At 43.4% G+C, this 25,573-nt stretch overlaps 2 protein-coding genes across 9 annotated transcripts in view; one reads left to right on the forward strand and one right to left on the reverse strand.

Moving 5' to 3' along the window:
- Window positions 1-1,565, reverse strand: part of BRAP (BRCA1 associated protein) — a 49,075-nt gene extending 47,510 nt beyond the window's left edge. Inside the window, exon 1 of one of the 3 annotated variants that reach the window (XM_058280974.2) lies at window positions 1,271-1,547. In XM_058280974.2, coding sequence (XP_058136957.1) covers window positions 1,271-1,352 — 82 coding nt within the window. In that variant the 5' untranslated portion in view covers window positions 1,353-1,547. Of the gene's footprint in view, window positions 1-260 lie in introns of all 3 variants that reach the window. The other 2 variants (XM_004483016.4, XM_071210027.1) reach the window with 2 other exon arrangements.
- A 13-nt stretch (window positions 1,566-1,578) lies between these two features.
- ACAD10 (acyl-CoA dehydrogenase family member 10) overlaps window positions 1,579-25,573 on the forward strand; it is a 52,514-nt gene continuing 28,519 nt past the window's right edge. For 3 of the 6 annotated variants that reach the window (XM_058280975.2, XM_058280976.2, XM_058280979.2), the window contains exons 1-7: window positions 1,609-1,712; window positions 6,505-6,704; window positions 9,945-10,093; window positions 12,414-12,608; window positions 16,435-16,593; window positions 22,872-23,031; window positions 24,323-24,464. In XM_058280975.2, the coding sequence (XP_058136958.1) occupies window positions 6,518-6,704; window positions 9,945-10,093; window positions 12,414-12,608; window positions 16,435-16,593; window positions 22,872-23,031; window positions 24,323-24,464 (992 nt within the window). In that variant the 5' untranslated portion in view covers window positions 1,609-1,712; window positions 6,505-6,517. Of the gene's footprint in view, window positions 1,713-6,504; window positions 6,705-9,944; window positions 10,094-12,413; window positions 12,609-16,434; window positions 16,594-22,871; window positions 23,032-24,322; window positions 24,465-25,573 lie in introns of all 6 variants that reach the window. The other 3 variants (XM_058280978.2, XM_071210028.1, XM_058280977.2) reach the window with 2 other exon arrangements.

Genomic DNA, 25,573 nt, shown 5'->3' on the forward strand with positions numbered 1-25,573 from the left:
AAGACTATAGTTGGCTTTCAGAACTCAGAATTACTTTTGGCATTTGGAAGGTGCTTTTAACACACTAAATCATATTCAATGTTTTTTTTTTTAACAAATCAATTTTATTGATACTAACAAAGCATACAATTCACCCAAAGCATACAAGCAATGGTATTTGGTATAATCACATAGTTGTGCATGCATCACTTAAATCATTATCAGAGCATTTTCATTACTTCAATAATAATAAACAAAAAACAAACAAGAAAATTCTTCACCTTTCAATCTCTCTATTCATATTCAGTCTTCAATCTGCAGCTTCAAAGGGCACTGCCTCAGGGAAGTTTCCAATGACACCTTTCCTATTTGCCTCAGTCCCCGTCAAAACTCCTATAATAGTTCTCCAAATTGTTTCTCTTTTCCTTCACAGCACTTAAACAGATCTAATTCTTCACTTATTCTGTAATTACGTAATTTCATGTCATCCCCACTGAACTTCTGATGCCATTAAGGCAAGGACCAAGTCAGATTCTGTACACAACTAAAGCTCCAGCACCAGCATAGAGTAAGCATGCAGTTAATATTTCTCGAATGAATGTAACTGGTAGGGAATTACCTGAGCTCCAAAGAATAGTGTCACAGCTGCATTTCCTATTAAAGAGGCTGTGATGTACAGTTCGGACTCGAAAGTCTAGCTCCCTGAGTTAGAATCTCAGTCTCACCACTTATAGATAAACTTGGACAAATCATTTAACCACTGGGCCTCAGTTTTCCCATACGTAAACGAGCATATCATCCCTGTATCTCAAAGAAAACACACAAGGTGTTTTATACCGTGCTAGGTTACAGATGTGCCCAGATTTTAGAGATAATTACTTGTTACAAGGCGCCTAAATGGGTATTCTTCCAAACAGGAACGATCTAAATCTGGAAGAACCGTCAGCATCGCTGGGGATCTAGTCCATATCTTCAAAAAGCTCAGAGGAAAGCGAGTGAGACAAACACTTAGACAATTTGACTCTAACCCAGAGAGAGGAGGGAAAGTTGCCAGGTATAAACAGAGTGCCAGTGAAACAGGGAGCGAGGGTCCAGGAAGGGCTTCCCAGAGATGACACCTAGGAAGCCCTCCAAGGATGAACGGGATGAGGGGGATCCCAAGCCCCTTCTCAGCTTCTTCCTGACGCAAAAGCCCTCGCCGCGGCCTGCCCCCGGGCCCCTCTACTGGAAGGGCGAGTCCTCCGAGCCCAGGAGCCGGCAACAGGGAGGGCTACAAGGCCGGAAGGCTTACCGTCGGCGCTGAAGCCGAAGCCGGAGGGGAAGGGCGAGTGTTCCGCGAGCTCCAGTCGGATGACAACCAGTGACACACTCATAGGGCAGGCGTTGGCCGGCGCGGGCTCCGGCGGGCTCAGACAAGGGTGGGAAGCGAGCCGAGAGGCCGAGCGGCCTGGGGCCGGCGGGGCCGCCACCGCCTCCGCGACGCCACCGCCGCCTCAGCAGCAGCAACCCCTCTCGCCGCGCTTGGAAAGTACAACGACCGCCACTTCCGCCTCCCGGCCGCCGTCGCTGACCCGCGGGTCACGTATGCGTGGCTCGATTGGGCGGGGCAGAGATCACGTGACCCGCGCGTTTGCGCAGTAGTGAATCTCAGGCCCTCTAAGCGGCAGTTCTAGACGATCCGGGAGAGAAGACGCCGAGGGCGTTCCGGGCTCTGGGTCCCAGGAGGTCAAGCGGTGGGTTTCCTCCCAGGCCCGAGTTAACCTCTCCCTTCCTATAAGGGCCTCGCTCTGAGCTCACTATGGTTAGCGGCGAGGGGCCTTCGTCCCCATGAGGTCTCCGAGTTGTCCCAGGAACCCGCGCTACGCAGAACGCTCTTGGCGTGTTTGACATTTCGCTCTAGCTCTAGGAACGGTTGCTTTTTGGCAGCCTCCCTTTACAGATGAGTATTGAGCCTAGAAAAGATGAAGCCACTTCTGTGAGGGCCCTTAGGGACTAAGGACTCCATTGCAGTTTTTGACTCTATTAAGGTAGGGCGGTGGGTCGTTAAAGCTTACAATGCTGGAGGCACAGCTGTGTCTTTAGTCCCGAACCCATCACGTTACAGATGTTTATTGAGAGCCTAGGCACTTTGGAGGCGCTGGGGAAACATCGATGAATAAGATAAACACAGTTCTTGCTCTTAGCACACACCATTTGTGTGACCGTGAACTAGTCATTGTGTAAAACTGTGATAATATTGTCCTACGGTTGTGAGGATGAGACGAAATATATATATGAGCCACCGCCTCTATATACATTTCCTTTTTTGAAGTTCAGCATTCTTTCCAGGAACTCAGACTGTCTTTTAGCGCATAGAAGTTGACAGCCACAATTATATAGCATATCTGTGAAAAGATGCTATCCTAATCATACGCTGTAACAGTATCTTAAGATGTGTCACCGCACGTTCTGAACATGTCTTGGAAATAATGGCCTGTACATGTAATATGACCACATATTTGTGTATATTTAGCTTGTGAGTGTACCCTGTAAAATATGGGTCAATGTACAATGTCAGGGTTTCTCAGTTTCAGTACTTCTGACGTTTTGGGTCTAGGTAATTATTTGTGGGAAGGTGTCCTATGCATTGTAGAATATTTAGCATCATCCCCAGCCTAACTTGCTAGATGCCAGTAGAACACACCCTCACCCCCAGGGTGAACATTTCCAAATGTCCCTTGGGGGCCAAAATTGCCCCTGGTTGAGAATCACTGATTTAAGTGAAATTGCATATGCCATATGTACAGTAAATGAATGAGAACTCATGTGAACACTTTATAGTATACTACAATAGTAGATGACATTTATCAGTGTGCTGGGTACTAATTTGCGTGCTTTGCATAGTTTATCTCATGTAATGGTAATAACTTCAGAGACAGGTACTATAGTCATCCCTATTTTACAAGGAAGAACCCTGAGGCTCTGAGACAGTCTTGCCCAGGATCTCACAGTTATTAAGTGGCCGGGCTAGAATTTGAGCCCAGGCGATTTGATTCCAGAGCCAACATCCTTAATCTCTTTACAAAACTATTTTCTTAATATAAGGTAACATACCTTGTGTGTGCATACTTTGAAAGCGTAAGTTAGGGAAGCAGACTTGGCCCAATGGATAGGGTGTCCGCCTACCACATGGGAGGTCCGTGTTTCAAACTTTGGAACTCCTTGACCCGTGTGCAGCTGGCCCATGCACAGTGCTGTTACATGCAAGGAGTGCCCTGCCGCGCAGGGGTGTCCCCCGCATAGGGGAGCCCCACACACAAGGAGTGCGCCCCAAAAGGAGAACCACCGAACACGAAAGAAAGTGCAGCCTGCCCAAGCATGGCACCACACACATGGAGAGTTGTTGTGTCAAGATGATGCAACAAGGGAAGCGGACTTGGCCCAGTGGATAGGGCATCCACCTACCACATAGGAGGTCTGCGGTTCAGACCCCAGGCCTCCTGACCCGTGTGGACCTGGCCTATACGCAGTGCTGATGGGCATGAGGAGTGCTGTGCCATCCAGGGGTGTCCCCTGTGTAGGGGAGCCCCACATGCAGGGAGTGTGCCCCGTAAGGAGAGCCGCCCAGCGTGTAAGAAAGTGCAGCCTTCCCAAGAATGGCGCCGCACACAAGGAGAGCTGACGCAACAAAAAGAAACACAGATTCCCGGTGCCGCTGATAAGGATAGACGTCACAGAAGAACACACAATGAATGGACACAGAAGGCAGACAACTGGGGGAGGGGGGCAGGGAGAGAAATAAATTAAAAATAACTCATAAAAAAAAAGCTTAAGTTAGGTAACAAATCTAAAAGATCATGTTAATGTCATTCTGAGAGGCAGGGAGAAGACTAATCTTTATGGTACAGAAGAACAGTGCAAGTCCCAGAGAACTAAAATTGTTAATGAGAGATGGGGAAGTTGGGCATTTACAGATTTTTGTGGCTGCCACCAGTAAGCCTGTCCTGTTTTCCCCTGTTTTCTCATTCATCCAGTTTATTCATCCTTTCTTTTTTTAAAAAATTTGTCTTTATTTTTTTTTTAATGTTACATTGAAAAAATATGAGGTCCCCATATACGCCCCACCCCACTCCTCCCATATTCATCCTTTCAATGCATATTTATACAGAGCACCTGCCGTGCACCCAGGCATTGTGCTAGGCCCCAGAGAATTGATGGATTTAAAGACAAATAAGGTATTTCTTGCCTTAGGAGCTTACAATTTTAGGATCTAATAGACATACAATTACTGTAGAATAGTGTAAGTGCTCTATTGAAGATGTGGAGAAGGAGTGAAAAAAAAAAAAGAGGGTGGGGGGAGTACCAGAGTCTGCCTGGAAAAAGAAAGAAAAGCTACACAGGAGGTAAAGCTGAAGCTGTGATGTAAGAATGAATGGAAGTTCACCAAGCAGATGAAGCAGAGAAAGGTGTTCCCATAGTGAGCACAGCAAGTACCAAGGCCTGGAGATAAGAGAAAGAGAGTGTTGGGAGGTGCTAGAACAGAACTGTCATCTATAGGTGGCAGGCCATTCGAGGGAGCATTGCCAGCGTACCCATTAGCAGGAATATATGGAGGACAGTGCCCTCTGAGATTAAATTGGCCTTTTGGGCCCCAGAGACACTTTTCATCCCTGTTACTCTCTCACACAAAATGTATTGACACTTTTATGAACCAATAAAATTCTCTTCATCAGAAATTTTGGCCTTGACCTAAGAAGTACGTAAAACTAAAAATGCAAACAACATAAATTTTTTAAACTTCACAATTCACTTTCAAATTCAGCAAATTTCCAATTACCTGAGAAACATAATTTTGAAGATTTACTGCTTAAGATTTCCTTCTTTAGATTCTTTGTATAGTTTATTAAGTCCTTATGGCATGGAAATGAGTCTCCTATAAAGCATTGGAGCTGTCTTGCCATCCTTTTTTGCTCTAACCTGGTTTTTTTTTTTTCAAGATTAATTTAATTATTTATCTCCCCTTTCCCCCTTGTCTGCTCTCTGTGTCCATTCGCTGTGTGTTTTTCTGCATCCACTTGCATTATCTCGTGGCACTGAAAAACTGCACCTCTCTTTTGCTGCGTCATCTTGCCGCGTCAGCTCTCCATGTGTGCCGCACCACTCCTCGGCAGGCTGCACTTTTTACACATGGGACGGCTCTCCTTGCAGGGCGCACTCCTTGCACGTGGGGCACCTCCACATGGGTGCGCACTCCTTGTGCGTGGCAGCACTGTGCGTGGGCCAGCTTACTACATGGGTCAGGAGGCCCTGGGGATCAAATCCTGGACCCTCCTTATGGTAGGCAGATGCTCTATCAGTTCATCCACGTCTACCGCCCTAACCTGTTTTTAATAAGCCTTTAAACTACAAAATACATGTAAAAAGTTTAAAGATTTTCATGGAGAAATCAATTCAAATAAAACTTGCCTTAATTTTATTAATTTTTCCCCAACTTTTAATTTCAAACCTATAGAAAAATTGAAAGACTAGTACAGTGATCTCCAATATACCCTTTACCTGGATTTGCTAATTATGCATGTGTTGGTTTTATATATGTATATGTGTTTATATATAAAACATCCTTATAGCTATGTGTTGTGTATGTATAATGATAAACCAAATGTGTAAAATGTTGAAAATTAGCGAATCCAGGTGAAGGGTCTGTGGGAAGCTATTATACTATGCTTTCAGCTTCTCTACATGTTTGGAACTAGGTGTAGGTATATGTGTGTGTGTGCATATACATTTTTTTTTGAGCCTTTTGAAAGTACATTTAGAAGAGAGGCAGTTGGGACCAATTAGGAGGCTACTGCAGTGATCTCTGGTGGGAAGGTGATGGTGGCATCCTACATGCTGATGGCAGTGAGAATGGAGAGAGGTAGAGTTTTCTACCTTGGGCAGCTTGGTGGATGGTTGGAGTCTACTGAACTAAGTAACTTAGAAGAAAGCAGGAGATACTGAGTTCAATTCTTTTTTTTTTTTTTTTGAAAGATTTATTTTTATTTGTCTCCCCTTTCCCCCATTGTCTGCTCTCTCTGTCCTTTCACTGTGTGTGCCTCAGTGGCACCAGGAAACTGCGTCTCTTTTTTGTTGAGTCATCTTGCTGAGTCAGCTCTCTGTGTGTGCGGTGCCATTCCTGGGAGGGCTGCGCTTTTTTCGTATAGGCCGGCTCTCTTGCAAGGCACACTCCTTGCACGTGGGACACCCCCACATGGGGGCGCCCCTAAGTGGCATGGCACTCCTTGCACGCAGCAGCTCTGTGCCTGGACTAGCTCACCACACAGGTCAGGAGGCCCTGGGTCTCGAACCCTGGACCCTCCCATATGGTAGGCGGATGCTTTACCGGTTGAGCCACGTCTGCTCGCCTGAGTTCAATTCTGGATGTGGTTTGAGGTACTTGTTGGAGAGGAGTTGGAGATGTCCATTTGGCACTCCTGAGCTCCAGGGGAGAGGTCTGGGATGAAGGCAGCAAAGTCAAGCTATGCCCTATACCTTCTTCTCATGCAGTTTTGGCCTCAACATGTACACAAGGAGGCTTTTTCAGTCCTCTCATCACCAATGGGCTTGGAGGGCAGCCTTCTGGAAACACATCTGGTGCAGGCCCCAAGGAGCCCACCGACGGACACATTCTAGAAGCAGCAACTACAGAGCAGTGATTTTTGACATGGGTGGAGTTCTCATTCCTTCTCCAGGGAGAGTGGCTACAGGTGAGGTCTTCATTCTTTTTCACTTTCTGGGCCTGGGGTGAAGAGGGGGGGAATGGAGGGTGATAGGGGGAGATGGAGAGGAACATTTGGCGGCAGCATATCCCAGTGGGTAATACCCTGGCTTTTGAAAGAAATTCCAAGCACAACTTAGTAGTTGTGTGTAACCTGGGCAAATTACTCAGCTTCTCTGAGTTTTAGTTTTCTCATCATTAAATTAAAGTTAATAGACAAAAAGACAATTAAAACACACACACATACACAAAGCTAATAGTACCTCACTCTTTGCAATTTTGTGGGACTTAAAGTAAAGCATATGTTTAGCACAGTAAGTGCTTGCTTGGCTTACCCTAAATTCTCCAAAAATGATCAGCTGCCATTGTTGTTATTGTGATTAGAATTTTTTTTTTTTTTTGAGGTACCGGGGCCATGGATTGAAACTCTGGGACCTCGTATGTGGAAATTAAATCACTGAGCCACAATGGCTCCCCTGAGTTGATTTTTTCATTTGTTTTGCTTGTTGTTTGTTTTTGTTTTTTTCTAGACAGCTCAAGAACCAAGCCCAGAACCTTCCATGTGGGAAGCAGATATTCAACTGCTCGAGCCACATCTGTTCCCCTCCTTTATTTCTTTATTTTTTTTAATTAAAAAAAAATTTTTAATTTTTATCTTTATTCATTTTTTAAATATTACATTAAAAAAATATGAGATCCCCACATATCCTCCACCCCCCCTTTACTTCTTTAAAAATAGAAATTAAACCATTCTCTGCATACTTTTCCATAGCTTTCTTTTTTCTTGACTCTAGAATATATTGGTAACTTTAAAAAAAAGTATGTTTTTATTTGAGAAGTTGTGAGAGCTTACAAAATAATCGTGCATTATGTGCAGAATTCCCATGCATCAGTCCCCCAAATACCTTACATTGTTGTGGAACATTTGTTACAGATTATGAATGAACATCATCAAAATATCACCACTAATTGTGGTCTACAACTTAAATTTGGTATTTTTTTTCCATATACCCCCTACTATTAACACTATGTATTAGTATTGTACATTTGTTGTAGTTCATGAGAAAACACTCATATTTTTACTATTAACCACAGTCCATAAATCACCACATGGTTCACTGTGTTATATACAATCCCATGCCTTGTACAATCCACCCAAAGTGTATACTCAGTGGCTCTCAGTTTCATCACAGAGTTGTGCAATCATTGCCTCAGTATATTTTTGAACGTTTTCCTTAGTCCAAAAGAAAAAGGCCCATATCCCCCATTATTTATCCTTAGCGTTGATATAGGACTTTCTTTGACATTGTGCAAAAATATTACAAATTGCTGCTAGCTATAGTTCTTGGCAACTTTTTCATAAAAGCAGGCATAGGTCTAGGTCAGGGGTGAGCAAATTTTTCTATAAAGAGCCAGACAATGGCATTTTAGGCTTTGTAGGCCATGTGGTCCCTGTCATAGCTACTCAGCTCTGCTGTTACAGTGAGAAAGCCATAGACAACAATCAATTAATGCGTGTGGTTGTGTGCCAATAAAATTTTTATTTACAAATACAGATGAGAGACAGATTTGGCCTATGGGCTGTACTTTACAAACCCTTGGTCTAGCTGTTTGGTAGTATTCCATTGTATGGATATACCATAATTGATTAAATGAGCCCTTTATTAATAGACTTTTAAAAATTTCTTACTACAAGTAATTCTGTGCAAACAGCCTTGTAATCCTTGCTTATTATAAAATATACCTGTGGGAGAAATTCCTAGAGGTGGAAATTCTAGGTCAAATGTGTGCACATTTTAAAATGTTATCAGAAATTGTCAAATTGCTTTCTATGGAATTTTTATTAGCTCACACTCCCATCAGCAATACATGAAAGTCCCCATTTCCTCGCTTTTGCCAACTCTGGGCCTATAAAAAAATGCTATATCCTTTAGATTAGCTCTAAAATGAAAGAAGTATTACTGTTTGGATTGAATTTAAAAGGTCTTTCTGTTCTCAAAGGACATACTCCAAATCACTAACATTGGTTATTTCTAAAGAACAGGATTGCATTTCATTTTACTTTTTTCTTCTTCCTACCTTCTTATTTTGTCCAATATCTTTTCAATGAATAGGCAGTACTTTCATAATCAAAAAAAACAATAAAGGTAATTTCATTTCAAAATAAAAAGTATATATAAAGTATATTATGTCTTAGATACATAATTATGAATTATACACATATTTTGCCTGCTAGCAGCGGTATTATAGAAAGAGCTATACAACCCCTACCCAAATGTTCCCAGTATTACACAAAAGCTGATTCATCTACTGCCTTTGCTCTATGCCGATAGAAAATTTCTGCTTTTTTCCACAAAGACAGCATTCCCCAAATGAATATTTCAGTGTACCAGCTCCACTGCCTTAAAGGATTAATAGTTTTTTTTTTCAAGATTTATTTTATTTATTTCTCCCCCCCCCCCCCATTGTCTGCTCTCTGTGTCCATTTGCTGTGTGTTCTTCTGCATCCGCTTGCATTGTCCAGTGGCACTGGGAAACTGTATCTCTTTTTTGTTGTGTCATCTTGCTGCATCAGCTCTCTGTGTGTGTGGCATCACTCCTGGGCAGGCTACACTTTTTTCATATAGGGTGGCTCTCCTTGCAGGGGGTACATGCCTTGTGCGCGGTGTACCCCTACATGGGGCATCCTTTTGTGGCACCGAACTCTTTGTGCATGGCAGCACTGTGTGTGGGCCAGCTCACCACATGGGCCAGGAGGCCCTGGGAATTGAACCCTGGACCCTCCATATGGTAGATGGACGCTCTATCAGTTGAGCCACATCTGCTTCCCAGATTACTAGCTTTTGAAATGAAGGGCTTCTTTACCAAATGTCAGAATCTGACTTATTACCTCATTTACTCCCATACTATGTGCCAGGACCCTGGAAGATACCTAATGTATATGACTCAGCTAATGAGAAACAAGGAAGAAAATATTGCAGTGTCCAGACTTACCTCAAGGAAGTAGTAAGGACCTGTTGCTTAAATACAGTGTCCTCTCAGTCACACACTTAATTATCACTGTTATTTTGGACATCTTGGATCGAGAGTTTGCATTTCCTGAATTTCCCCAAATTCCCGGTAGAATCACAGTGATGTCACAGAAACTAGTATGGTAATTAGCCTAAGATTCCCAAACCCCAGCCACTGTTGACTGTATTTCATTTATTACATATTCTGTTTCCTATAGAATGGGAGGTGCAGAATCATGTCCCTTCTGGAACTATATTGAAGGCCTTGATCGCAGGTGGGGAAAATGGACCGTGGATGAAATTTATGAGAGGAGCAATAACAGTAGAAGATTTCTTACAAGAATTTAGGAGACTGTGCTCTGAAATGGTGAGTAGTAAACACTCCTGCATTGCTGTGTGATCCTTTCTGACTTGAGAAGTGGTTGCAGCACTCATCTATTGATAGGTAAGTTGGTTAAACTGCAAATAAACAAGTAAAAAACCTAATAGTACATTACGCATTTTAAAGCTATTTTTTCCCTCTCCAGCTACTCAATTTTAACTCCATATGTAAATAAGCAGAATACTCTCTATAAGTAGACATTATTCATCTGAGACACAGAAGCCACCCTACAAGACAGCTTTAATCAAAAAGCTTATTTAAAGCAATAGTATTATTGAGCATTTTCTAAATATATGCTAAACCTTTACCTATATTAACACATGTAATCCTCATAATCACCCTTTTAAATATAAAATACAGTTAATGTAGTAGTCATCAAAAGGTTGTTGATGCAAAAACCAGAAATCTGTTGGCTTTTATAAAGGGTATTTATTTGGGATAGAAGCTTAACAGTTACCAGGACATAAAGCATAAGTTACTTCCCTCACCGACGTTATTGCCATGTGTTGGGGCAAAATGGCTGCCAACGTCTGCCAAGAGTTTAGGCTTCTTGGGTTCCTCTCTTCCCAGAGCTCTGTTTCTCTTCGGGCTCAGCTGTTGTGCTCTCTCCACAAGGCCAGCTGTAGACTTTGAGGTGAACGGCTCTGTCTCTCTCCTGGGGGCTTCTGCCATGTCTAAGGATCTGTCTCTGTTCCTTTGAGTTCTTCTCCTGTGTGTTCATTTCATAGGCTCCAGCTCAAAACTCAAAACTCCCTTCTCTGCAGTATGGTTTCTCTGTGAGTCCCTGCCCCCTTGAGGACTCACAATTGACATTGCCCAATCAAAACCTTAATCATTATTTAATCAAGTAAAAGCAAAAGCTCTGAATCCAATATACTCTAATATGCTTGGAGGGCAGATCAGTTTACAAACATAATCCATCATCTATTTTTGGAATTCATAAACTATATCAAACTGCAACAGTCATAAACCTTGAAAACATAATACTAAGTGAAAGAAGCTGGTCACAGAAGACTGCATATTTTTTTATTCCATTTATAGGAAATGTCCAGCATAGGCAAATCCATAGAGACAAAGTTTAGTCATTGCCTAAGACTGGGGGTGTTGGGGAGAAGTGGGAATTGACTGCTCATGGGCATAGGATTTTTTTTAGGGTGATAAAAATGTTCTAAAATTGAATGTGGTGATGGTTGCATGATTCTGTGAATATACTAAAAAGTACTGACCGGTACACTTTAAATGGGTCAGTTGTATGGTTTGTAAATTGCATCTCAATAAAGCTATTATAAAAATATATACAAAATGGTAGATTTGCCCTTGCAAATTTCAAAACATTTCACAAAATAAGTTTTCAAAACTCCCATGGATTGAATTTTAATACAAACAAAAAAATTGCTCAGCAATTGAAGTTCATAATGGTGATTCTAATCTGTAAATTCCTTCTGGATCATTACAAATTAGACCACAACTGCTTAATATACTTTTAGAGTTTAATTCTCTGTTCTCTGTGGTGTTCTGCTTCTCTTCAATTGGTTATTCACGAGAGGACTAAAGAATGCACTTAACTGGTATATTGATATCAGCAGCTCTGTTTCCTACTGTATTAGTCAGCCAAAGGGGTGCTGATGCAAAATACCAGAAATTGGTTGGTTTTTATAAAGGGTATTTATTTGGGGTAGGAGCTTACAGATACCAGGCCATAAAGCATAAGTTACTTCCCTAACCAAGGTCTATTTGGAGCAAGATGGCTGCTGACGTCTGCAAGGGTTCAGGCTTCCTGGGTTCCTACATTCCTGGGGCTTGCTTTACTCTGGCTTCTAGGTCCTTCCTTCCTGGGGCTGACTTCTCTTTTTCTTCTGCATGCTGACTTCCCAGGGCTCCAGTTTAAGTATTCAGCATCAAACTCCAAAATCAAAACTCCAACATTAAAAGCCCCAACTCTGTTCTTTGCCATGCCTTTTATCTGTGAGTCCCCACCCACCAAGAAGTGGGGAGTCAACACCCTAATCATAACTCAGTCATGCCCAGGTACAGATCAGATTGCAACCATAATCCAATATTTCTTTTTGGAACTCATCAATTATATCCAACTGCTACACCTACTCATGTATCTCTAATTCCAGGTCACTCTTAAAACTAACAACAAAGTTCAAAACTAGGGTGAGGGGAACAATTCCTTTAGGCAGTAAACCAGTGCCTTGTGCTGTACAACCAGGCAGCAGAATGAAGCCATGACTAAAATTTTTTCTCTGTTATTCTTGCTCTTAATGATGTCTGGTTCTATTTTCCCATCCCCCATTGCCAGTCAAAGACCTCTGTGCCAGTGGACTCATTTTTTTCTCTGCTGACCTGTGAACAAGTGGCAAAGCCGTTCCCAGTGATGACTGAGGCCATAACTCAGATTCGGGCAAAAGGACTTCAGACTGCAGTCTTGAGCAATAATTTTTATCTTCCCAATGGGAAAAGCTTTTTGCCCCTGGACCGGAAACAGTTTGATGTGGTAAGCTTGAAAAGTTCCCAAACTGTTGAAACAGGGTCTCTTTCATGGTGGATATAGAAGGACGCTTTCCTCTGCCCATTCATCCATGGATCGCCACATCAGTGTATCTGGGAAACATCTCAGCAAATGTATTGAGAGACCTCGTAGGCTCTGGAACACATTGGGGGGAAGTGCTCTAATAACTAGAGTGTTGTATATTTCACTAACGAGCTTCTGTTTCTTTCCATCCTTGGAAGAGGTACTTTAGTTTGATTCTAGAAAGTGGCATATTCCCTGTACCTTAAACCTAGATCTATCTTTTCCTGTGTATATTTGTGCCCCTAATTGGACTAGTGAGACCAAAGTAAAGGTTTTCAGTGCTGGCTCCACATCAGCATGACCTGTAGGTTTATAAAGGTCCAGATGGCCAGGCTTCTTTTCCTGGACATATCATTTGAATGGGTCTGGGTGGGATGTGGGTGTGTGTATTTCTGAAAAACTCCCTCGGGAAACGGATTTGGCCCAGTGGTTAGGGCATCCGTCTACCACATGGGAGGTCTGCGGTTCAAACCCCGGGCCTTCTTGACCCGTGTGGAGCTGGCCGATGCGCAGTGCTGATGCGCGCAAGGAGTGCCCTGCTACGCAGGGAGCCCCATGCGCAAGGAGTGCGCCCCGTAAGGAAAGCTGTCCAGCGCGAAAGAAAGTGCACCCTGCCCAGGAATGGCGCTGCCCACACTTCCCGTGCCGCTGACAACAGAAGCGGACAAAGAAACAAGATGCAGCAAATAGACACAGAGAACAGACAACCAGGGAGGGGGGGAATTAAATAAATAAATAAATCTTAAAAAAACCTCCCTAGATGATTCTGATATGTATTTGGGGTCAGAACCCCTGAGAGGCTGACTTCAGATTCCATTTGTGATTTTCTGCTGTTGCTCACCTGAGTCATGCTATCTTGAGAAGGAGGCTTTCCCTCCACCTTCTGGTCATGCAGGGGCTCCTAACAAGGGGCCAATGAGCTTGAATTGAAAGGCAAAGAAATAGTATTCTTGTGGGGATGTGTTGGTGCGGGTGTGATGTATTTATTAAATAATACACAGTATAGTGTGGACTTAGTGAGGGGCCTGTGGTTTTCACCTGGCTGGTAAAGGGATCCATGGAACAAGTAAGGTTGAGAACCCCTGCTCTAAAGGATCCTTGACAAACTGGGAACGTTTTCATTCAATCTATATTTGGATGTACACTTGCCTTGTTTCCATAGTTCCTGGTTTGACAAAAGGTAATAGAAACCTTAAACAGGTTATTACTGTCATGTACAAAATAGAACTAAAAGAGAAGGCCAGGGATCTTATCAAGCTTAAATCTTAAGAAGTCTTTTTCTGCCCTCAAAAAGTAATTCAGGGGAGAAGGAGGGGTATATGGGAATCCCCTATATTTTCAATGTAACTTTTAGGTAATCTAAAACTTCTTTAAAAATAAACAAAAAAAAAACTTAAATCATGAAAAACTCTTGAAAATCCAAGACCATATCATCTCCTATTTTACTTTGTCTTTTTCCTCTTTCAACCAAACATCTTTAAGCATCTATATTAAGAATTAATTTACTTATCATAATATTATGTTTATTCTCCTATATTGTCGTTTACCACTGGTATGCAATAGGGATTTTACTTTTAATTTTAGCTTGATATTCCATTTGGAATGTTATTTGTGAATATATTTAAATATTGGTGCAGTGTTTTACTTTGCAAATAGATGTCTTATTGTCAATAAACTGATTATTGTATCACTTAAAAAAAAGTTAGTCACCTTGTGAGAGGCCCATGTCTCCTGCTCAGAACTTGGCGCCATGAGCCTGAGTTCACTCCTCTCTCATCCTCTGTCTCAATGGTATAGCAGTGCTACTTCCCTCCAGCATGTTACACTGAATCATTTCTGAAATGCCCTGCTTCTCTGCTATCCACTGTTGACAATTTTGTGAGGTGGAGCTTTTCTTTTAGCTCACTCAGGGCCTTAGGAGACAAGGACAAATAGGAGAGGTGGACATCTGTTCACTTGAAAGGCCATTTCTGGCCAGTGTGAGGCAGAGTGGGGTGTGGGGGATGGGGTTTGTCCTTGGTCTTGCAAACTCTGGGTCATTCCAAGAGTAGATCAGGGCTTTAGTTCTCTTAGGGCAGACTAAAGGGCATTGGTTATGGGCCTGTGTGGCTGTCTTAGGCCCACCCTATAGGAGAGTAAGCCCTGGGGACATGTGAGAGGGAATCAGAGATAGCCAGCCGCCAAGACAGCCTTTTCAGGGGGCTCCCGAACCCTCAGCGAACCTCCCCTGATCAAGTTGGATACAAGGCTGAAACAAGGCTGTCAGGGTGCAGCAACTCTTAGCGCCAAAGGAATGGTGTCCTTATTGCCGATTACTGACAGTCTCCTCAGGGCAGCCCTCCCGTGGGATTTAGTTGTCTAAAGTATGGTGTGTATGTTTTTTAACCTCTGACATGTAGACATTAAAGTCATGTTTATTTTTATTTTTATTTTTTTTTAAGATTTCTTTTTATTTCCCCCCCCCCGCCCAGTTGTCTGCTCTCCGTGTCCATTCGCTGTGTGTTCTTCTGTGTCTGCTTGTATTCTTATCAGTGGCACCCAGAATCTGTGTTTCTTTTTGTGGCATCATCTTGTTGTGTCAGCTCTCTGTGTGTGTGGTCCCATTCTTGGACAGGCTGCACTTTCTTTGGCGCTGGGCGGCTTTCCTTACGGGGTGCACTCCTTGCGCGTGGGGCTCCCCTACACTGGGAACACCCCTGTGTGGCACAGCATTCCTTGTGCGCATCAGTACTGCGCATAGGCCAGCTCCACATGGGTCAAGGAGGCCTGAGGTTTGAACTGTGGCCCTCCTATGTGGTAGGTGGACACCCTATCCATTGGGCCAAGTCTGCTTCCCTCGTGTTATTTTTTTTTTTTTTAAAGATTTATTTATTTTTATTTATTTAATTCCCCTCCCCTCCCCCGGTTGTCTGTTTTCTGTGTCTTTTTGCTGCGTCTTGTTTCTTGTTTCTTTGTCTGCTTCTGTTGTCGTCAGCGGCACGGGAAGTGTGGGCGGCGCCATTCCTCGGCAGGCTGCTCCCTCCTTCGCGCTGGGCGGCTCTCCTTATGGGTGCACTCCTTGCGCGTGGGGCTCCTCTACGCGGGGGACACCCTGCATGGTGCGGCACTCCTTGCGCGCATCAGCACTGCGCATGGGCCAGCTCCACATGGGTCAAGGAGGCCCGGGGCTTGAACCGCGGGCCTCCCATGTGGTAGACGGACGCCCTAACCACTGGGCCAAAGTCCGTTTCCCCCCTCGTGTTATTTTTGAGGCAGTAAACAATGCCTTCTTTCTGAAAAAAATGGAGAAAAACTTTTCATAAAGCTGAGATGTGCAGCTTTTTCTTCTGCTCTGTGGAGCCACAATATCCAATACTACCAAATGTTTTGTCATTTTGGAACTCATTTAAACCTCCCAACAACCATTGAGATAGGAGGGACAGTTACTCTTATTTTCATTTTACAGATGGTGAGACTCAGACCCTTTGTGGCTTTGTTGTTTGCAGAAGGTCAGAGTCTGAACCAGAACTTGGGTTTTCTGAGTTTGCTATTGGATTGTAACTGAGTACTCCCAAATCACGCAACTTAAAAAGGCAATAGTCTTGTTATGAAACTGAGGGTTACTTGGGTTCACGTAGTACTCTTGAGTTATTATTTGGTGAACAAATCTCAACCGCCCTCTTCTCCTCTTTTCAAAAACTGTGTCACTGTGCATATTCAGGAGCTCCACCTCTTAGGGATATTCATCTCGTTTCTATCCCTCCCCCAGGTCGTGGAATCCTGCATAGAGGGAGTCTGTAAGCCAGACCCCAGGATATACAAGTTGTGCCTGGAGCGGCTTGGCGTGCAGCCCTCGGAGTCCATTTTTCTTGATGACCTTACACCAAATCTAAAAGCCGCAGCCAGCCTTGGTATTCACATCCTGAAGGTAATAGTCACTGTGAGAGTAATATACCAGTCCTGTTTATTGAACCCTATACAGTCCTTTTACATTCATGGTTACAATTTTCTTTAATAGTTCCCCCCCCCTTGTGGCCATAGCTGTCTCATTTTTTTATTAATTAAGAAATCTGTATAACTAGCTGCTTGTTTTTTCATTGGGAGGCAAGACATATCAAACATAGAGTAAGAAGACAGTTTGAGAAAAGAGATAAAACAAGGTGGTGAAGGCAGGCTAAGACTTCTGGGGTGACACTCAGACTCCTGCGCACCTGGGCTGTCCCACAGTCATGGCTTAAAAGAATGAGAAGCCACATGAGAGGGAGTCTTGGTCCAGCTCTCTATGTTTGGGTTTTCATTATTAAGCTGATGGGTCTGTAAGGACGGGGAGGATGTGGCACCAAAATCTTCTGCCCTCCCAATATAAGGGAGTAGTATAGACTGTTTATAATTGTGTTTTTTTTTTTTAACTTACTTGTTTTATTTTCCTTTATTTTAGGAATAAAATTCCTAAAATTGAATCTGGGACCTTGAACGTGGAAAGTGGGCACTTAACCACTGAGCTACACCTGCTCGCTAAACTTTTTTTTTTTTAAAGATTTATTTATTTTTAATTTATCTCTCCCCTTCCCCCCCACCCCCAGTTGTCTGCTGTCTGTGTCCATTCGCTGTGTGTTCTTCTGTGTCTGCTTGTGTTCTTGTCAGCGGCACCAGGAATCTGTGTCTCTTTTTGTTAAGTCATCTGTATCAGCTCTCTGTGTGCGGTGCCACTCCTGGGTGGGCTGTACTTTTTTTGCGCCAGGTGGCTCTCCTTACAGGGTGCACTCCTTGCACATGGGGCTCCCCGGCGTGGGGGACACCCCTGCATGGCACGGCACTCCTTGCACGCATCAGCACTGCATGTGGGCCAGCTCACCACATGGGTCAGGAGGCCCTGGATTTGAACCCTGGACCTCCCATATGGTAGGCAGACACTCTCTATCAGTTGAGCCAAATCTGCTTCCCCCTAAACATATTTTGAAATAGTTTCAAACTAACCAGACAGTAAAAAAAATAATACACACCCCACAAAAATAACTCCAACATATTATCCCCCCAGATTTCCAGATCCAGTTTTAACATTTTGCTACATTTGCAATATCAGTCTGTTTATCTTTATATGTACTTATCAGTCTATTTTTTTTAAAGATTATTTTTTGTTTCCCTTCCCTTCCCACCACCTCCCTCGCCCCAGTTGTCTGTTCTGTGTGTCCATTTGCTGCGTGTTCTTCTTTTGTCTACTTCTGTTGTTTTCAGCGGCATGGGAATCTGTCTCTTTTTGTTGCATCATCTTGCTGCGTCAGCTCTCTGTGTGTGCGGCGCCATCCTTGGGTAGGCTGAACTTTCTTTCGTGCTGGGCGGCTCTCCTTACGGGGAGCACTCCTTGCACGTGGGGCTCCCCTACTGGGGAGGCACCCCTGCATGGCATGGCACTCCTTGCGTGCATCAGCACTGCACATGGGCCAGCTCCACACGGGTCAAGGAGGCCCGGGGTTTGAACCGTGGACCTCCCATGTGGTAGACGGACGCCCTATCCACTGGGCCAAGTCCGCTTCCCCTCAGTCTATTTTTTGAGTACTTGAGTGTGGGTTGTATACATCATGTTCCTTGAGCACTTAATACTGTCATGAACATTTCCAAAGAACGAGCATATTCACTTATTAACCACTTTAAGTAGAGTTATTGTGCTCAGGAAATTGCGCATTGATATAAAGCTTACATTCCATATACCAATTTATTCTTATGTCCCAAGAACATCCTTTCCTCCCTTGCTGGATTGTATTCAGGATCATGTATTGCCTTTAATTGTCATTGTCTCTTCAGTTGCTTCTTTTTTTTTTTTTAAATTATGGGACCATATATTCAATATAAAGTTTCCCATCTCAGCCACTCCCAAGCATACCATTCCATGCTATTAATTACGTTCACAGTATTGCAGTACCCTCACCATCTGCTTACTAAAACTTTCCCATTTCCACAATCAGAAACTCACCACTCTTCATGCGTTAACTCCCCATTCCTTCCGACCCCTTCCCCTGGCAACCTATACAGTTATTTCTGTATCTGTGAACTTGCATATTCTCCAGTATCTTCTCTGTAATTCCCATAAGGCCCAACATTCGAAATATGTTAACAATCTTTTTTACTTTGACAGTAACTAAATTTCAGTTGTGTATGTAAACTATGTTCCTATACCCATCCTTTGCCCCACTATTATGTAGTTCTTGTCACAAATTACATGTTTATACATTATGAGTTCACAACTGTTGATTTTTCACTACGTATTATACATTTGCCTTTTCCATCCTGTAGGAAGTAAAAAATGGGAGTTACAAACCCAAAACTCAATAGTACTGATATTTCTGTTTACCCATGTCATTCTCACCGACATCTTTATTTTTAACGTGGCTTCGATCTATTGTCTAGTGTCCTTTCCTTTCAACCTGCACAACTCTGTTTAGCATCTCTCTCTTTTTAAAAAAGATTTATTATTTATTTACTCCCCCACCTGCCTTGTTGTTTGCGCTTGCTGTCTGCTCTCTGTGTCTGTTTGTTGTGTGCTCTGTGTCTGGTTATCTTCTTTTTAGGAGGCACTGGGAACTGAACCCAGGACCTCCCATATGGGAGGGAGATGCCTAATCACTCAAGCCACCTCTGCTCCCTGCTTGTTGTGTCTCTTATTATGTTTCCTTATTGTGTCTCCTCATTGTGTTATCTTGTTGCGTCAAGCCCACCATTCCAGTCCATCACGTCAGCTCACTGTCTTGCTCATCTTTAGGAGGCACCTCCCATGTGGTATGAGGATGCCCAGTGGCTTGAAAGTTCTTTATTTTTAATTAAAAAAAATTTTTTTAAATTTATTCCTCTCCCTTCCCACTACCCCCCCCTCCAGTTGTCTGCTCTCTGTGTACATTCGCTGTGTGTTCTTCTGTGACGGCTTCTATCCTTATCAGCAGCACCAGAAATCTGTGTTTCTTTTTGTTGTGTCATCTTGTGTGTCAGCTCTCTCTGCGTGCGGCACCATTCTTGGGCAGGCTGCACTTTCTTTCACTCTGGGCGGCCCTCCTTACGGGGCACACTCCCTGCACATGGGCCTCCCCTACGCGGGGGACACCCTGCATGGCAGGGCACTCCTTGCACGCAACAGCACTGCACGTGGGCCAGCTTCACATGGGTCAAGGAGGCCCAGGGTTTGAACCGCAGACCTCCCATGTGGTAGGCAGACACCCTAACCACTGGGCCAAGTCCGCTTCCCCCATTGGCTTGAGTCACATCTGCTTCCCTCTTTAGCATCTCTTGTAGGGCTGATCTAGTGAAGACAAACTCCCTTGGCATTTGCTTATCTGGGAGTGTCTTAATTTCTCCCTTATTTTGTAAAGGCAGTTTTTCCAGATACATAATTCTTGGTTGGCAATTTTTTGTTTTCAGCATTTTAAATATGACATCCCACTGCCTTCTTGCCTCCATGGTTTCTACTGAGAAATCAGTGTTTAATCTTACTGAGGTTCCCTTGTACATGCAAGGTGAGGTTTCTTGCAACTTTTCACAATTCTCTCTTTACTTCTGTCATTCAGCAGTTTGATTATAATATGTCACAGTGCTGATCTAGTGGGTTTAATCTAGTTTGGAGTTCATTGAGTGTCTTGGATGTGTATAGTCATGTCTTTTGTTGATTTTGGGAAGTGTTCAGCCATTAATTCTTTGAATATTCTCTCTCTCCTTTTTTCCTCTTCCCAGAGTCCCAAGGGGCATATATTGGTATGCTGGATGGCATCCCACAGGTTCCTCAGGCAGGATTCACTTCCTTCACTCTTTTTTCTTGTCCATAAACCAAATGATATCAATGGTCTTACCTTCATTTTCATTCTCTGCCAGCTCCAATCTGCTGTTGAACTAGTCTGGGGAATTATTAGTTTATGTTACTGTGGACTTCAGTTCTGTTTGGTTCCTTTTCATAATTTCCATTTCTGTATGGATATTTTCTGTGTTCATCTGTTATTTTCCTAATTTTCTTTAATTTTTTGTCCATGTTTTCCTTTAGCTCTTTGAGGGTATTTAAGGCTAGTTTTAAAAAGTCTTTATTTGGTATGTCCCAGGTCTGTCTTCCTCACTGATGGTTTCTGATGCTTTATTCTTTTGTATGGGCCATCTCTTCCTGTTTCTTTGGATGTTTTATAATATCTTTTTGAAACCTGGACACTTTTAATATTTTACTGTGTTATTGCTGGAATTTAGACTCTGAGGCATCTGTTCCTTAAACTTGTATCCAGCTGGTGTTTGTCAGAGCTTTTTTTGAATGCCAGGATTGAACAAAAAAAAAGAGAGAAGAAAATACCTTTTCCAGTCTTTGCAACACTTGACCTGTGCAAGTGTTCTCCTTCAGAGCTTATCCATATAATGAGCATAGAGAATACCTCCAGGCCAAAGTGTAGGGGCCTTCTGATTTTTCTTTTCTTTATTTTATTTTATTTTACTTTACTTTACTTTAATTTTATTTATTTTCTTCCCACACCCTTGTCGTTTGCAGTTGCTGTGGCTGTTCATCTTCCTTGTTTCTTTGGGAGGATCTGAGAACCAAACCTAGGACCTCTGATGTGTGAGAGAGTTGCCTAATCGCTTGAGCCATCCTGTTCCCTGTTTTGTTGTCTCTCATATGTTTTTCTTCATGTCTCTCTTTTTTTTTAAAGACTTATTTATTTATTCCCCCTACCCCTTGTTGTTTTGCACTTATTGTCTGCTTTCTGTGTCCATTTGCTGTGTGTTGTTCTGTGTTTGCTTGTCTTTTCTTTAGGTGGCACTGGAACTGATCCTGGGACATTCCAGAGTGGGATAGAGGTGCTCAATCTCTTATGCAACCCCAGCTCCCTGGTCTGCTGTCTCTTATTTTCTCTCCTCTGTGTCTCTTTTTGTTGCATCATCTTGCTGCACCAGTTCTCCATGCGGGCCAGCACTCCCACGTGGGCCAGTATGCCATGCAGGCCAGCACGCCCCACAGGCCAGCACTCTGCATGGGCCAGCTCACCACACGGGCCAGCTTGCCTTCACCAGGAGGCCCCGGGAATTGAACCCTGAACCTCCTATATTGTAGATGGGAGCCCAATTGTTTGAGCCACATCTGCCTCTCTTTTTTGTGTCTCTTGTGTCATCTTGCTGCATCAGCTTGCTGTGTCTGCCTGTTGTGCCAACTCGCTGTCTTGTTTGTCTTCTTTAGGATGCACAGGGAACCTCCACTCCCTGCTTTGTTTTGTTTGTCATTATGTTCCTTCTTCCCATGTTTTTTGTTGTATCATCTTGTTACATCAGCTTGCTGCACCTGCCTGTCACGCCAGCTCTCTGTCTTCTTTAGGAGGCACTGGGAACCGAACCAGGGATCTCTCATGTGGTAGGCAGGAGCCCAATTGCTTGAGCCACATCCACTTCCCCTTCTGATTGTTTCTGTGTGTGAATTGTCTTGGGCATGCACATATGGCCCTAGGAACTCCCCTGTTTACATGGTTTGAATGTCCCTTCTTCCCTAAGAAACCGTTTCCTCACAGTCCCAGGGACTGGGACAGGTACTGCATTGTGTGTCCTATAGCCAGCAATCCCTTGTCCCAGGCAGCATGATTTGACTGTTTTTCCACAGCTTTCTACACGTAAGGTACATTGTGGGCTGGTGATTGCCAAGACAGGTTGGGTCAGGCATACATGCTCCCAATGTGTGCACAGGGAGGGTTACTCTACTCTGTTCTCTCAGAACCAGGACTAGGTATCCACACTGGGAGTGTGGACACACCAAGCGGTGGGGGAGGGGACAGCCCAGATACCATGAGAGTCTACTGATTTAAGTAGCTTTCTACTTGATTTGTCGCGTTCCTTGTCAGTGCAGTTGTTTAACTTTTTTCTAGAGCTTTGAGAAACATGTTTCTTCCAGTTCTTGCTGGTTGTTCAGTGTTTCTGTTGGGCGGATGGAGCCCTGAAGTCTCACTCAACCATCTTGATTGGGGCTAGCATGGTCTCTTAACTGGCATTCTTCCCAGCACACAGAATGTTTAATGTGCTTAGGAATTAAATGGGAATAGGAAACTCATTCTACTCTTTCCTCATTAATTGAAGGTTCCAAAATATCTCTTCAGAGAATTGGCTTCTTGGATATTTCCCTCTAAAACACTTCCCTCCTAGAGAACAAATGGGAGGAGAGGTCTGGGTTGAATGGTGGTACATGTTCAATATTTTCCTTGAAACCAGGTTAATGACCCAGAAACTGCAGTGAAGGAATTAGAAACTCTTTTGGGTTTTGCATTGAGAATCGTTGTTCCAAACACTCGTCCTGTGAGGAAGACAATGGAAATTCCAAAAGATTCCTTGGAGAAGTACCTCAAAGACATGCTGGGGTCCCAAACCACAGGTATTTGAATTTTCCTATTTGGTGACTCTTTGCAAGGCTATGCCTTCAGTCTGGTTTTCACTTTCAAACCCTGGTAGACTATGCTAGAGATAAAGAGGCAATCTGGAGAGGAAAACAGCCATTGGACCCAGCCATTCTGAGTGCGACTTTCAATTTTGTTTGGGAAGAAGCATTAGCCTTCTTTTTTATGGATCCCCAGAAGTGTACTTGCCACCCTTTTCCACCAGAGAGTGTGGCATGGCTGCAAGAGCCTGGAGACAGCTATCAAGAAGGAGAAGAACTCAGTGATTCAGTATATCCTCAGGGGAATTGGATGTTTCTAATTTTTGAGATGAGGCTTGTCTGTGAAGGTGATGTAAAAGTTGTAGGATTTAAAAATGTTACAAGTTGTGCCTGCCCTTCAAAAGTCCAACTTTCATCCTTCACATTCCACCCTCACAAAAACAGGTGCCTCATGAACTTTTGAAGAAATTTCTACCTGGTGGCAGAGTTTTACTCACCTGCTTAATCCTTGGAAAAGCCTTTTTTTTAATTGTGGAGCTTCACATTATAATGTCTTCCAGTGACTGGGTTGTTGATAGTGCCTCTGCAAAGTTGGGGGGCCCTTTCTGACCATTCACACTAGCTCAGGCAAACTCCCATTGCTTTCCTGTTCTTCTGACCAAATTAAACAAAGCTGTCGTCAGAGTTCAGTCTCATTGTAAACCTGAGGGTTAATGAGGTTTGCCTCAGCCAGATGTTTCTGCAGTAGAGCCACTGAATTAGCTTAGTGGGGTGGGAAATTACATCTCATTGACAGCAGCTTTGGCTCAAGCCGAAGGCCTCTGCATAGCCCCTTTCAGCTGTCATGTCAGTGCCAGGCGTGGTCTGGCCAGGCACAGGATGAGGGACGTACAAGGGCACTTTTCATCCTCAGGCTTAAAGCATTCCATTTGGCAAGATGGGTTGCCATGACTGTGCCTGTGGCTGATAAACAGAACTAAAGAGCTTTTCTTCACAGAGCAGCAGTTTGCAAGGACAAAACTGGACACTCATATGAAGTGAGAAAATTATTGTGTAAATCGAGCATTCTCTCCCACCCTGTAGCAGTCTGTGATTCTAGGGTTGAGCTAGCATGGTGTGCCTGGGGCTCCATCACTCTGGTATCCATGGAGGAGGTGCTTTTCTTCCAGTGCATCCCAAGTTGGGAGTGTTCTGCATCCCAAATGCAGACTTCATTAGAAAGAAAGACTGTCTGTCCAGGTCTCTCCTCCAGATCTGGTTTGAGTTTTCTTTGTTTTCAAACTTGCAGGTCCACTGGAACTCTTTCAGTTTGATCATGGGCAATCAAATCCAACTTATTACATCAGGCTGGCTAACCATCAGCTGGTTCTGCGGAAGAAACCTCCTGGGAAACTCCTTCCATCTGCACATGCAGTAGAGAGAGAGTTCAGGTAAATTCTTAGGACCTGGGGGTACACTCCACCATCTGGCATGTCCAGCACACAACCTTAGCACTCTGTAAAAAAGTGCCTTGAGACATTTAAAAATACAATTAAGAATCTCCAAATTATTTCACATGGAACCTGATTTTATTCCAAAATTTCTTTTCTCTTTTCTATACCTAACTTTGTAAGCGAGTACATTTATTTTGCAACCTCTAAGTGAAAAAAGCCTTATTGAGATCCCTGTTAGTCTTAAAATCAATACATTAATGGGCTATAGATGAAACAAGTATGGCCATGAGTTGATAATTTGTTTTGTTTTGTTTTGTTTTTTTCGCATGGAGTGGCTCTTCTTGTGGGGATGTACTCCTTGTGGGTGGGGCTCCCCTACATGGCGAACACCCCTGTGTGGTACGGCACTCCTTGCGTGCATCAGCACTGTGCATGGGCTAGCTCACCACATGGGTCAGGAGGCCCTGGGTTTGAACCATGGACCTCCCATATGGTAGACGAATACTCTCTCAGTTGAGCCAAATCTGCTTCCCGAGTTGATAATTGTTGAAGTTGAATGATGGTTACATGGAGGTTTATTATATGGGTCTCTTTTCTTTTATATGTTTTTGAAATTTTCAGTAATAAAATGTTCAGAAAGCAAATGTATTACAACCCATCCCAAATAAAACAGTTTTGCAAATAGGAAAACTGAAACCTACAGAGTTGAAAAAAACTCAATCAAATTGCTTGGAGAGTGAGTGGGAACCTACAAATAAGCTCCAGAATGTGGCTTATTGTCCTGGAACTCTTTCTCTTCCTTCTAACTTCCATCCTATTATCATGCTCTGTAGAAGGAAAATTGCCAAGAGTAAGAAGGAAAAATATGATTTCAGCTCCTGGCTCCTGTTTGTTCTCATTGTTTACCGTCTTTCCTCTGGACTTTTTGATTCCTGGAATCTGGCTTCTCTGAGTGTTGGAGAGACTAGCAACTGATGATTATGACCTCTTAGGGGTTCCTCAGAGAACACCTCTAGCTATTTGAGTATTTACATATTTGCCCACATAATAGCGTGTGTGTAATTGTTAGCAGAGAGACCTTAAAAAATGTAAAACCACTACTCTGT

Source organism: Dasypus novemcinctus, chromosome 19, assembly GCF_030445035.2.
Source record: "Dasypus novemcinctus isolate mDasNov1 chromosome 19, mDasNov1.1.hap2, whole genome shotgun sequence".
In the NCBI taxonomy this organism is placed as follows: Eukaryota; Metazoa; Chordata; class Mammalia; order Cingulata; family Dasypodidae; genus Dasypus; species Dasypus novemcinctus.